This window comes from Electrophorus electricus, chromosome 17 (genome assembly GCF_041902795.1).
Source record: "Electrophorus electricus isolate QZ-2024a chromosome 17, ASM4190279v1, whole genome shotgun sequence".
Taxonomy (NCBI): Eukaryota; Metazoa; Chordata; class Actinopteri; order Gymnotiformes; family Gymnotidae; genus Electrophorus; species Electrophorus electricus.
The window spans coordinates 6,976,839-6,991,400 of NC_137513.1; the positions used below are offsets into that span (position 1 = coordinate 6,976,839).

Genomic DNA, 14,562 nt, shown 5'->3' on the forward strand with positions numbered 1-14,562 from the left:
GGTGAATTAAGATAACTGATCCCACCTGTTATATCTTAAAACACATATGTCTCAAAATCAAATATCACTACCTACTTGTTTTATTCCCCTTTTCTCATCTTTTTGTTAGAATTATTTTTATTTTTACCCACCAAAGCCAGAGACAAGACAAAGATGCATGAATATGCATGAGCAAACCAGAATTTATCCCCCTCCCTGAGGAAGGGTTATAAACATCAACGCTCAGGAACAAAGCAGAAGAATAAGGAGTTTTTAGGTGGTTAAACGTGAGGAAAGTTGGATCCAGAAAAGAAGTAGTTAGAACCTCTTACAAGAAGAATTAAGTACTTAGCATAGTGTCTTATTTTATGTTCATCTTATATCTAGTGTGTTAGTCTGTCTTAAACCGTTTAATTTGTTTTCCACTATTCCATCAAGATAAGATAATTTTTGTTTTGCATCATTGGTAAAGTTAGAATTAATCCTGTTTGGCCAACAGTAATTAGCAATTACTAGCCAACCTTACATTTCTACAAACTACGTCTAGGATATGCACTCACACTGACACCTGTGAAGTCAAGGAACCATCCATCTCAGCAGTACAATCTCAGTGAAGATCAGGCTCGCCAATTTGGGACAACCTTTGGTACAGGGTCGTTGGCAGCACACTGGAATATTCAGGATCAGGTGTATTTCCAGCCTACCACGGCCATACCTAAACTTTAGTAATCCCTTTTGCGCAGACAAACCAGCCAAATCTACGAATATCCCTGTTAACATTTTGGGATAGGCTAGTCTTAGTTAGCACCCTAGCTAAACAGTTCTCTGGCTTGTGCAAATGTTCTTCCCTCTGATCGCAGTTCTTGTCTTTGTTGGTGGTTTATTATTATTATTATTATTATTATTATTATTATTTGATTTTCTTTATCTCCTCTGCCCGTTCTTTTCTCATTCAGTTGTCACTCGTTACGTGTTCTGTGCGCCTGAGCCAAGTCTGTCATAATAGTCTATAGCACCCGTGTCACGTCATTCATTTGATTAATTATTGATCAGTAAACTTCCCCATTTATTCAACAAGCTGGCTGTGGTGGCAAATATATTTGAAGCAATGGTATTCAGTCACTGCACAAGATATGAACTAATTTAGGAATGAGACTGATATAATGTTAATAAGCCTTCAGTACTTCAACATTGTTAGTTGAAGTATTTTCCCTATTTTTTGGGTGGTGCCATTTTTCAATAGTTCAATAATTTTCAATAAAATTATGTGCTTTTGCTACAAAGTTGTGAGCATATCATATGCTCCATGTTTTTAATATATTAAACAGAAATGTATAAAATGTTGCTCCGGGCAATGAAACAACTCCCCTGCTAACAATGAACCATCTAGGTGGTGATGTGTTTCTTATAGAAAACAAAGACAACAAATTTCTAAAGCATTTTTTATTGCTAAAAGAGAACAGATGCAATACATGAAATATATCTGGTATGTCACTACAAATAAATATTTCATTTGTACTTATATTACATAAAAAAATATGTTTCCTTTGGGTTTCAAACCTGTCACTTAACTAAAATATATTATCTGTTCCTAGCTCCACATTATAGCTCCCACACTGAGTGCTTTCCATTATGACCTTTCAAATCCAGGTCAATAACTACCTGATTCTGGCCATACCTAGTGTAATGTAAAGCAAACACTAAATAAATATTGACAAATCTCTGGCAAATATTGACAAATGTCAAAATAAAATAAAAAATAAAATAAGACATTAAGTATAAGCTCAATAATACAAGAGTCAATTCTGTATCAGGAGACTAACAGCAAGAGTCTACCTTTGTTAAGAGCAACTGTGCAAGTTGAACCCACAAAAAACCCACAAATCAAGATTCACACAACACAAGAAAGAGCACTTACATGTTTAAAGGTGAAAACAGTGGTGCATTTCCACTGTAATAAAGGGGCAGGGGTGGTTACATTTGCTGTTATATACGCATGTCAATACAAAATTTTTTTAAATCCAGCTACAAAGAAATCAGTCTTCTCTAACAAGAAAACCAAAGATTAGAGCAGCATGCATTTTGGTCCCCCCCCCCTTCATCAAATGTTGTAAATAACTAATTAAATGCTCCACTTTCTCTCTGGTACAATATTTGCACATTGCCACCAAAAATAATTTACTGATGTCAAATTTAACTCTCTTGCTACAATAAAAACAAATACTGTTATATTTTCCTTAGTTGTGTATCAGAGATAGCCCTATACTATCTACATAGTTCCCAATTATGTTTAATGTAATCTCTATAGCTGAAGCAGGGGACTGGGTATTCTTTTTTTCCATACTTGTTAAACAATTAAGTACTCAAGTGTTATAAAGCAGCAGACTAGCCACAATCTATAATGCCCTACTATCAAACTTTACAAATGTTAATGTTACACTCCAACGGCATTTTTGGTTACCGCCAAACAGTTTGGCCCAAAATAACTTTAGCCCTATGTGGCCTATCCAGTGCATACAGTTCCAGATGGCTTGCTCTACACCCAGGTGAGCTCTAGAAATTTTCAATTACTTTTTCACCCCCAGTAATGCAAGCTTCTACATTCCTGACCTCTTAAGGCAAATTATGCTAGCAGACAGCTTTCAAAAATACTATAGCACTCACTTTAAGGCAAGTCATGCCTGTATACTCTTAAAAGTTAACCTGAGATACTTGACAGGGGTGGAATTTTAATTTCATAAGTGTAACATATTGTTCGCAGCTTGTCATTAGATTGAAACTCTCAGTGCACTCTGACAGTGGTGACAAACCTTTTCTTCTGTGACAACCACAAGGACATAAAAAGTGTTCCAAGTCAAGGAAACTAATGAGGTTATGATCCAAGTCAGGGAAAGTAATCAATAAATACCCATAACTAGGCAAAATCAAAACACTAAGGCAAGGACCAACCTTTGCTGCTTATTCGTATAAACAGACATTGTTTTTTTCATGAAAAGTCCACGACACTAATGCTCATGATACATAAAGCCAAAACTAAGCATGTTTGTTTACTCTGCATTAAATTGCACCTTAAGACCTTTTGCAGCAACAAGATTATTAATTTCTCATTTCACAGTGAGACATAACATTCATGATTTAGGACTTTAGGATATTAAACTGAAAGCCCACAAAGTTTAATTGTCATAGCTAAGACAGCTAAACGAATCTGCGAATCAGATTGTTTTTGTCAGGCTCCAGGTACTCCTCCACCAGAGCTAAGGTCACTTTCATTAACTCCTCTTCCAGCATTGAGATATCACTGCATGAACAAAAGCAAAAACAAAATGTGCTTTTTTGAGGAAAGCAACAAAGCTATGCCTGGTCAATGAAAAATAATTAGTTTGCCCTGAAAATTGACAGATAAAAACATGATCTAAAATCGGGGTAATTTATCCAGCAACAGTCTAATTGCTGAATAATTTACCTTTGTGTCTTGCCTCACGATCACCACAAGAATAATAAACATAATAAGTGGGCATGAAATATAGGTCGTAGGTAGAGTTGCTACATGACTGGAAAAGCGTAGAGTCAGTGCACTAAAAAACATTCACCTGAATTCAAATTGAGTGTGAACAGCATCACTCTATGAAACAACATGAATTGCACCAATAATACAAGGTGCATTGGATTTTTTGCGACAATTTTGAAAGAGAGTCTGTCCACATTGCCCACTAATACAGTTTATATACTACTTGAAACAGTCTTTGCAAGCCCAAAAATGAACCGTGGGGTGTCACATACCTTTTTCCAGGTGGTGCACAGAACTCTGTGTAGTACTTGATTTTGGGTTCTGTTCCACTTGTCCTAAGAGTGGCAACAATGCCATTTTGAAATGTGAATGTAAGCATTTGACTGCTTTTGGACACTGGTAAAACCTAATGAAAAAAAACAAAAATAGAATTCCTGATTGGTCACTCAAACATTGGTGTTGTGTGAAGTCAAGCTATGTCAAGACAAAGGATACATACACATTTTTTGTCAGGTTGACTGCTGTCGTAACCTGTAGTTACATCTCTGATGTGTGCAATGGTGTATCCGACACATGTCTTTGGGTAAATACCCTCACCTTCAAAGTTGCGTAAGCGGCTAAATATTCTCTCTACAGTAGGTGGGTCATTACAGACAACATAAGAGGTTCTGGAAATGTGGTAGCCATAACTACAGGAAATAAGTAAGCCATGATTAGGAAATTAAATACATAAACACATTTTTCAGATATACAAAGTATTCATTTGTAGTTCATTATGTAATTAACTAACATGCATCCTGATGCAAACAATTCCCTGCACAATCTTGTCAAAAATTGTCAAAGCTCTGCATTTGGTTTTACAGGATTTATAATCCTATTGACAGTCATATTTGCATTTATTGTTAGGTTACTAAAGCAGGCTTGTGAACTGTCCATTCAATAAAACTGCACATCACTCTTTGTACCATAAAACAACATGGAAAATTCATGATAAGTAATTGTCATTTACCAGAATTAGTATTATCCATGGTAACATTTTATAGACTGTTCACCAATTATTTACAGCACATCACAAGCTCAATGTCTATAGTGGTAGCTACCAATAATTTTTACATTGACTACTTAACACTTATTAACTAAAAGTTATGAAACACCGTCACTGCTTTTGAAATGACTTTTTTTCAAAGCAAACAAACATATTTAGTCTCATGCCTTTAAAGGGAATTTGTTTCTTTCATGTATACCATATTACCAAAAATCCCTAGATCAACATAAGATAATTGTGATAATTTTGCACTTGCCTAAATACAGATAGAGGCAAAATAATAATAATGGAAATAATTGAGAATCAACACTCACATTTCATAGATGTTTTGAAGTTGCTGGGTAAGTGTTACATTTTTGGTATGCAAATAGGCTGCCATCTCAGCAACAACCGCAGCAGCACTAACTCCATCTTTGTCAAGGACCATGCTTCCACACAGAAACCCTAACACCATAGTAGACAATAGATCATAATTCACTGCATATACAACCTTAAAAGAATATGGGTAATATTGCTGACTTTCTGAACTGTTTGTGGACCAGACCTTCAGTCCTTAGGCAATTGGTAGTACTACGGCTATCCCCAACGATTTTTGTTCAGTTTTAATCTTTTAATCAAATTATGAATATACATAATATATTTCTAATCAAGAAACAAAAAATCAGGTATGCTCTGCATGCTGTCTATTTAAATACTTTATATTCATTTAGGCAAAAATAAAACAAACAATTAAAACAAATCGTTTTCAAATCACATAAGGAAATGAATATTCAGATTCAGGGGTCAGCCTTAGCTGTTAGCAAATGACACCTGAGGAGTGATTTTCTTGAAGGTTTACTTCCTTGGAATAGAAAAATTCTATTAGTACACTAAAAAACACTATTAGTAATACACAGTAATACAAAATTTGTCTCTGCATGAAAACAGGTACATTTTCTTACTTCTGCTGCTGTAATAAGTTAGACTCTGATATCTGGGACAACACATGCTCTTTATTGCTCAATAAGTGGCTTGACACTTACCAGCTATATTTTCTCATCTCAATTATTTCCATGCTTTGGCAGAACATAAAGAATCAATATGCTGTAATGTCAGGTTCTCTCACTAGAGGACACCATTAAACTACTGAACTATGTTGTTCTTGGAGTTTAACCAGCCTACTGAAAAACCTGATGACATTGGGTCACTATAAATTATAGTTTTTTACTAATTTTAAATATAAACTTTAGCATAATAAACAAGCCCCATAAAAAATCCCTAATGTTTAGTTTTGTAAAAATAGACTGAAAAGATCACTTAGACTACTAATTATGCTGAATTAAATATACACAGATTCAAATAAAAATTATAAAAGGCGAAAAAGAAGGCATAAAAAAAGACCTATAATTTCACCCTTTACCTGCAACACAGCAGGCTTTCAGATTAATAGATGAATCAAAACTATAATTGCTTGAAAAGTCAAATGAAAATTTTTTGCTGCAGCCTGATTATCAGGGGTTTTGTTTACACAGTAAAATTCTACTTACCAATGGACTCTTCAAAGGAAAAAATGACCTCTTTTCCTGTTTTGGCTAACTCATGGATTTTATTTCCAATCCATTTGAAGCCAGGTAGTGTTTCCTGAGATGAGAAAATGTAATACAGGACAAAGGGAACAAGACACATGTGGCCTTTCAATTAACAAGCATGCAAAGAGGTATAAATCAAATCAGTCAAGAATGTTGAAATTAAAGTTTTAATGTTTTGTTTTCACTGTGCACTTAAATCCACTGTAACACCAAAAAAAACCCTCAAAAAGGCACCAAGGACTATGTAAAGCCTCAAGTAGGACACTAATGCAGTCAGGGATGACCATCATCATGCACAGACATGAGAAAAAAACAAGAATCTTTTTCTTAAGGTTTTCACTAACCTCAAAGTGGAAGCCCTCTATTTGTGCCAAAGCCTTGAGTATTTTCGAGGAGACTGTGGTGGCTAGCATGTACACTCTCTCAGTCTCTGCTGAGTCTGGATGCATCTTCTTCCAATTAAATAGCATCCACCAGCCCAGTAATGCAGCAAGTTCATTGCCAGTAAAAACTTTCCAACCACACCTGTGCGCATACAAAATATTAAAACACAAGTGCATCTACTGAAGAGCTTTAAACAGGACAGTATATACAAAATAAATACCAATACATCTTATAAGAACCTGGTAGTCAGTCATTATTTAACCCCATAATGCTTTTTAAATACATTTAACAAAAGTCTTTAATTGCATTTTTTTCTTGATTTGATGAGAATTATATATCTTGGCACATACTGAAAGATATGCCTATCTACATAATTTATAGATTATCCAGATATTTGAGTTGTTCATAATTTCTACCTTTCAGCAACCTTTTTAAAAAGCATGGTAACGCAAAGTGCATTTTTGTGCTGTGATAATGTTTTGGGAGGAGGGGGACATGTAGTATACTTAAAACCATTAACTGTACAGAAAGTTACAATTTACATCCTTAAACCAGATAATGACTAACTCATCGCACTGCTCTGCAACAGCCAGGCGATCAGCATCAGGGTCTGTGGCCAGCACGATCTTCGCTCCCTCTTTCTCAGCAAGGCGAAGGGACAGCTCCTGGAAAGAGCCGGGAATGAAAGCACTTTAATTCAGAATGCCTTAAATGCTATAGCTTGTGAAGAGGCTGGATGCTATAGACTCATAGTTACACAAAACCCTCTATAGATACTTAACTGAGTCTTAATTGTAAAGAACTTCTTGCAGGTAGCCAAAGTTTCTGCAGTTATTTGGCTAGATAAGTACAACACTGCATAATTTATCTCTGCCTGTGGTCTAACCACCTTAGCACTGTGACCCATGAGCAAATATGGAAAAACAAATCAAATTCCTGATGATATCCTCCTTGTTTAAATTTTTTTTTAATATATGTAGATTTGGTGTCCTCACCAGTACTGGTTCACCTTCCTCCGGATTAGGGCAGCTAACAGTTGAGAAGTTTGGATCTGGGTTCATCTGCTCTGGTACAGGGATGGGAGGCAGGAACCCAAAAGTCTGAAATGCCTTTTGGACATAGTTGTGTCCAACTCCATGGAAGGACGAATGCACAAACCTCAAGGAAGACCTTGCGTTGAGATCTCTACAATAGAAGAGCTGCATCTGAGATGTTTATATTAATGTAGCAACTGTAAAGGTACAGAGTGTGAACCATCTTTCAGTAGCAGTGCCAAGCTGAACCTGTGGAAACAGATGGTGCTCAGCTCCTCCATATACCAGCGACAGATGTCTTCTAACGGATCACTCTTTAGTGGGCTGCTCTCTACCAGGTCTTCAGCCCAGGACTCAGCCCAGGGCTCAGCATTTCCTTCAATGCAACGTAGGATTTCTTTATCATGTGGTGAAGAAATCTGAGCACCATTCTGCCAGTAAACCTGTGGGGGAAAAATTGTGGCTGTGACTGAAATGGATCCCTAGCTGTATTTTTAGGACACTATTACATATGTTTGGCCATTGTACTCTAATAGTTTCTAAAGTGTAAAATGTAATTCTAGAGTAATTTTGAGGACACAGACATTTCCCACAATGTATTAATAACATACAGTAAATACCAAAGATCACTACGCCAGTTGAATGCCTACCAAACTGCAACATATGCAAACAACAAATTACCAAACAACGGATTAGTTAGCCAACAATAAAAGTCAATGTTATTAGCTAATGTTAGACACTCCATATCTCCTATCTAATGCCAAAATACCTTTTGGTCTTAAATGAGCAAAATGTCTATGGCAAATTATATTATCAGAACAGCCCCTAGAGTAACTTTTACTTAAGTAGGTATTTCTATTTAAAATGTATATAGGGGAGCTGGATGCCAAGACTGGTGTTGGATTTTGGTGTTTTATACTGACATTTGAGAGGGACCATGGATCATAGGTTTTTATTTGCATCTCTCCACAATAAGAGAGTCAATGTTCTGACATTTCTTATCTGATATCTAGTACACAACTTTCTGATAAGTCATTGAAAAACACTTTCTCTACAGGGAAATGCAAGTAAGAAACAATATAAAATAAAGGTTATAAAATGAAGTATATTGTCCATCAATGGGAAACTGTTCTTTGTTCCACTCATATAGGTTATGCTTTACATACGCAAGAATTACTGCTTACCTTGTATCCATTATCTTCTTTTCTGTTGTGAGAGGCAGTAATCATTACTCCTGCTGCAGCTCCAAGCTTCTTTACAGCATATGGCTATAGGACAATGTAAACAAGTCAAAACAAAAGTATAACTGTTCCATACAACTTGTCTTAATCTGAGGTTCCACTGCATTATTTTATGTAAAGTCTCCTGGCTGATTAAATATCTGCTTATTAAGGCTAAAGAGTCTGATAAGACATGTATACCCAAGAATAATTAAAATGAATATTGATGAAGATATGTGTACAGAGTACATCAATAACCAGTTATGATTTTTGCAGTCTTACCACAAATGGGGTAGGCACATATGTAGAAAATAGATAAACAGGAATATCTTTACAAAGCATAACTGCTGCAGTTAATCTTGCAAGCCTGCCAAAAGAAAAGCAGAATAAGAAAAACATCTTAATAGAACATTTCATATCGAGAAAATAGAAAGTGAGGTACTTGTAAAGTAGTAAATTTGGTGAATTTTCAAAATTTCAAATTCTTATGAGTGACTAAATGCAGACAGATATAAAATTTAGAAATGACCAGAAAGGCTGTATAATAGTAACTTCCATGAGATTAACTAGAGAACTGCACTACAGATACAAGAACACCCACAGTATCAGAGACCACTGCTGCAGTATTTGGCGAGAGCATGCTGATAGACAGCCACTCCCAAAACACTGGAAGCGTTTGATATTAATATGTTGGTTTATTGAGGAAAAGGGTCCTGCCCAACATACACTATATGGACAAAAGTACTGGGACACTCCTCTGTATGACTGAATTTAGGTGTTTCATTCAGTCCCATTGCCACAGGTGTGCGTAGCCATACCTTTACAAATATTTGTGAAAGAATGGGCTGTTTTAAAGAGCTCACTAAATTTGAGTGTGGTACTGTAATAGGATGCCATCCTAGGTCAAAAAAATTTCCTCCCTCTTAGATATTGTACGATCAACTGTGAATGGTATTATTGAAAAGTGGAATAGTTTAGAAACCACAGTAACTTAGCAACAAAGTGGCAGACCAAGTAAAGTTAAAGAACAGGTTCATCGGGTGCTGAGACACACAGCACATTAAAGCAAACCTTCTCTGGCATTACCATCAGCACAAAAACTGTGCAGGGAAGAATCTGACTGGTCCACACAGAGTCCTGACTTCATCTCCATCAAAAAACTTTGGGATGAACTAAAACAGATATTGCAAGTCAGGCACTCTTGTACAATATTACTGTCTGACCTCAGAAATGGTCTTTCCAGACATATTCCAAATCTTGTTGAGAGCTTTCCCTGAAGAGTGGAAGCTGTTATAGCTGCAAAGGGGGTGACCAACTGCATATTAATGCCTGTGAATTTAGAATATGATATCATAAAAGCCCTTGTGGATATAATGTGTAGGTGTCCCAATACTTTTATCCCCATTCCACCTTGTCTATCATTATTTTTTATCACCATGTACACAATGCTATATATGCTGAATACTGTTCATAAAATAGTATTTATGTATTAAATCAGTCTAGACAAATTTTAGAATATGTTAAAGTCTAAAGCAAAATTAGCTCAATGAGGCGGTTTTCATTTTTACCTTTCACTGGAACAGCCACTGCATTCCTGTGCTCGTGTATCATAGCCAACCACCAAGCCTCTGCTACCCAGATCTGAGAAACATCTGGCCAAGTATATGTACATCCCCTATTTTAAATTTATACATAAGGTTAGGTACAAGATAAATGAGCTTTATGCCAACTTGTAGTGAGAACACTAAGGTGCTTTAAAAAGTGTTTTCTACAAGTTAAATACAACAAAGAGAACTCATTTCAGGAATTCATAATAAGACTGGAGTTCATCTTACTCCCAAAATAAGAGAGAAACTGAACATTAAATGTAAAGTACAATTGCTCAAATAATAATTAAATTCTCTAAGAATCAGTTGTATCTTGGAGTTGCTGATTGTACAGAAGTATAAAGTATGCCACCCATAACAATGACAATAAAAAGGCAAAAATGTAGACCAAAAGAGAATTTTTGGTTACAAACACCAGAGGTGGGTTGAGGGTTTACATGGAATGGCCATGCAGAACCCTTTAGAAGCCATGTTTGAAGCAATAACAAAGTAAAAAGTGCACAAGCAAGGATCAAAGATTGTTAGTTTGCCAAAGGGAAGTTGCAGAAGGTAGTACATGCCAATTACTGTGAGATTTTTCCCACTACAGAAAAAGCATTAAGTGATTTCTTGCTTCTTGCCAATTATATTAACATTGGTCATTTCATCATTGTCCTGAAAAAAAAAGTCCGTTTTATTCAGCATTTTTACATAAATGTTCAACTGTCCCCTAGTCATGAAGCTCTAACACCCTGAAGAGTTTAGTTCCAAACTTAAAGCACCAGTGTAATACACCAAAGCATGAAATTAGACAGCCCAGGTGTGGGTAATCAAGGGCCAGACCTGTGTTGACTGTATGACAGTGAGATCATTAACACGGGAGAAGCCAGCTCCCATGGCTGCTCTGAGCCCAGCGGTTCCAAAAGTCATTCTAGAGCACAGCCTCCTCTTGAGCTCCTCCATACAGCCATCCTGCACCAGGCTCCTGATCTGCTCCCGGGTTGCACCATTCTAATGCCACCACCATGAAGAACAAAAATACAAAATAGCACTTTTTTAAAAAAATGGAGATACCAATGCAACAGTAAAATTCTTTTATTTTCCCCTGCCTGTTGGCTGTTTCAGCATCTCCTTACTCACAGAGACAACAACAAAAAGAGATGATACTTTCACATTTACATACAATAGGCCCAACAGCATTTGCTTTTATGCAAGACATGCTTCAGTCACTATGAGTGCAGAATTGCAGTATACAATTAGTGCAAGTAATGCACACATAATGATTTTTGGATTCTAAGAAGTGTACCTTCTAAACAGTTGAGTTAGGCAATGCATACAAGTAGCACCTAGTTCATATTATACACACAACGACAAAAAAGAATGTGTGGTAAACTTGTATAGGGTAAATGTTACCTATTAAGCCTTTTAAGCCAAGTCATTTAAGTCATGTGTTTTTTAATCCATCTTTCAATTTTTAAGTCAATTTTAAAAAAGAGAGAACAATACTACTCATTATTTTAACCAATCCAGCAAATTGTTTCATCCTTGTGATTTTTATTGCATTGTTTGCCTTTATTGGCATTGCAATTTATTATTACATTGTCTTTTTTCACCATTAGTCACTGTGGAACCATTTAAGACAACCTCAATATGTTTCAATGGGGAGCTCCTCTAATCATGAACTTGGATAAATTTTTCACTCTATTCTTGTTTGAAAGTGTTTGATAATTCTTTGTATTCTTTTTGCTTGCTGACCTAATGTACAACTATAATTAGATTCAAACATTATGAACTACACATTGTTTAAAACCAGTATATTAACCTAAACATTAGCTGATGCTATCATTTGTTCAGTGAGAAACATTATGACAAAAAGACTACTGCACCAGTTAAAAAAATCATAGAGGAATGTTGCCTTTATGAGGGCACAGTAAAAACCTTGTCTATCCTAGCAAAAAGTTTGGAGTGGACAGAAACTCTGAGGGGGAGAGTGAAGGCCAAGATCAGTGTAAAGGCTAATCAGGGTTGAGAGACCTTCCTCTGTTCAGTGGTAGGGAAGGAGATTTTGGAGTGTCTTCAGGTAGACTGAAAACAAGAAGTTGGGATATACAAAATAAAGACCAAGTTTAAAGGAATAAATGAAAGAATGGTAAATGTGAGATTGCAATGTGACCTAAAGGCTGCTTAGACTAATCTGTCCATGTCTTTTTACCATCCTGGCAGGTCTTGTGTGACTGGGGTTGTGGCTTCAACACTAAAGCAGAACATTTTGTTGGGGAATATATTGTGGCTACTGGCCTACAGAACCCACTAACCTTTGGAAGACCAGGATGAAAATGGTTTTGCCGTTCTATGCAAGAGGATCCTAAGCTGACCATTTGCACGTTGGAACAGGTTACTGTAGCTAGGGTGAGGGCTGTGACTGATACCGGCATATTCACCCACTAGTTTGAGATGCTCAAAAAGGAAAGGGATCTCACATGCATCAGAACAAAATCCTAAAAATATCTACAATGTAGATGAGACAGAATTTGTCACTGATCCAGCCTCTGGAAACATCCTTGCTTCAAAGGCATGTAAAAATGTGTACCAGACTATGGGTGGAGATGGGAGGGAACAGATAATGATATGCATCATTGAGAATGCTTCTGTTCAGGTCCTACTCCAATACACTACAAATGGAAACAGTTTTACAGTTCTAGGTGTGAAAGTGGTCCAGACTGCGCCTGCTTTATCATGACAGACCATGGCTGCTACATTAGAATTTAGGTTCATTATCAGTCTGATTAAGAAAAAAATAAAATAAAAAATGTCAGTGCGCCTTTGAGGTCCGCAGAGATTCTCTGACTTTCCAAAACATGAGATAGTTAGTTAGCTAGCTGGCTAGCTTTCCAGAAATGTTGCTTTAAAAGGGAGCGTTATAACCTAGCCAGCTAGCTCTTGCAGTGAACTGTAGCTCACGGAACCTGCATAACGTAGGCATAGTCATTATGCTCGTCGACCGCTAAGAGAAGGATGACACATCTGATGACACACCAAACAGAGGTCACACAAACCTTATCCCAGGAAATCCACTGATTCACCAGTTTGTCCAAAGTGGGGTCTCCAGTGCTCACGAGACAGTCGCAGTTAGCGTTAAGGTCTTCATTTGACCACATACTAGACAGATAGCTAACTACAAGGTACAATGAAATGCAGTCTTTCTAATCACCTTACGTTGACTTTTATATTAGCCTATCCAAGACAGACTGCTTTGGTAATACAAAATAGGTTCGGCAGTTTAAAACAAGAAATCATACCTATCTCTAGTCATCGCTAGCTATCACGAGAATACCGCAGTATAGTAGCGTGAGATTTTCATGTGATATCGCGAGAGTTTCAAGACCTACTAGAAAGATCAAGGCGGATACATCTCGTACGTCTAACGGAAACCTTGATATGTGTAAATCTGTCGATGAATTAACGGAATTAAAGACGTGATAAATCATGCTTGGTATGAATGTATTTTGCTTCATCATTTGTCATTATTTATATTAATGAGTCAATGCAATGTGTATAGATTTAAACACATTATCAATTACCTGAACATTTAAGGTCAAGTTTAGGCTTAGTTATTGTAATAATAAATTGCTTTCCGCATTATGCCACATCAGAGAAGTACAGGATTTTAAAACAGCGTAGCGCTCCTTCATGAACTTGGTTATTTATCACTATTAGACAGACGAAACTATTTCGCAAATTACACTTAGGACTAACAAAAACTTTCCTAACACTGGTGTCCCAGAATAATTAGTTCTGAATCATACTCTCTGTTTAGGTTTAATTTTTTTTATTAATTTTTCAAGTGAACATGATATAGGCTATGATATAAAAACTTCACTGCTTTAGCCTTCATTCCTATTTTGGAAGTTCATAATCGCGGACAAGGTATGACGTCACTTTAATGTCAAAACCAAAGCGGCAAAAACACAATGTTAAAAGCCAGTACAATTCGTTAAGGTAGCCCGTGAGGAAAATATAGTACTTACGCTCTTGCTGTTCTACTAGTCTGTATGGCCTTATTTCAAAACTTCAGCCTACTGTCTCCCGTCTTAATTGACTGACTTATAACTCTTTTTAATAAACTCTTTTTTTTTTTAAACTGGGTCATTCTAATGGGTCATTAAGCTGTATGGTTCACAGTGATTCACCAGGCTCAAAATGCATCCCTAATATACCATATCTCTATCTTCAAAACC

At 36.4% G+C, this 14,562-nt stretch overlaps 1 protein-coding gene across 4 annotated transcripts; it reads right to left on the reverse strand.

Moving 5' to 3' along the window:
- Positions 1-1,407: 1,407 nt before the first annotated feature.
- pgm2l1 (phosphoglucomutase 2-like 1) lies at positions 1,408-13,686 on the reverse strand. 4 transcript variants are annotated; one of them, XM_081700399.1, is made up of 14 exons: positions 13,381-13,686; positions 11,168-11,335; positions 10,307-10,413; positions 9,021-9,105; positions 8,703-8,786; positions 7,768-7,961; positions 7,480-7,669; positions 7,052-7,149; positions 6,445-6,625; positions 6,059-6,152; positions 4,847-4,976; positions 3,987-4,176; positions 3,760-3,822; positions 1,408-3,277 (listed from the first exon to the last, which is right to left on the reverse strand). In XM_081700399.1, exons 1-14 carry the CDS (start codon positions 13,480-13,482, stop codon positions 3,275-3,277), a joined length of 1,689 nt encoding a protein of 562 aa, XP_081556525.1. In that variant the 5' UTR covers positions 13,483-13,686; the 3' UTR covers positions 1,408-3,274. The 4 variants fall into 4 exon arrangements, with proteins under 4 accessions (XP_081556525.1, XP_081556524.1, XP_026861644.1 ...); XM_081700398.1 differs by having other exon boundaries at positions 3,760-3,893; positions 7,061-7,149; positions 13,381-13,685; XM_027005843.3 differs by having other exon boundaries at positions 3,760-3,893; positions 13,381-13,685.
- Between the last annotated feature and the right edge of the window lie 876 nt (positions 13,687-14,562).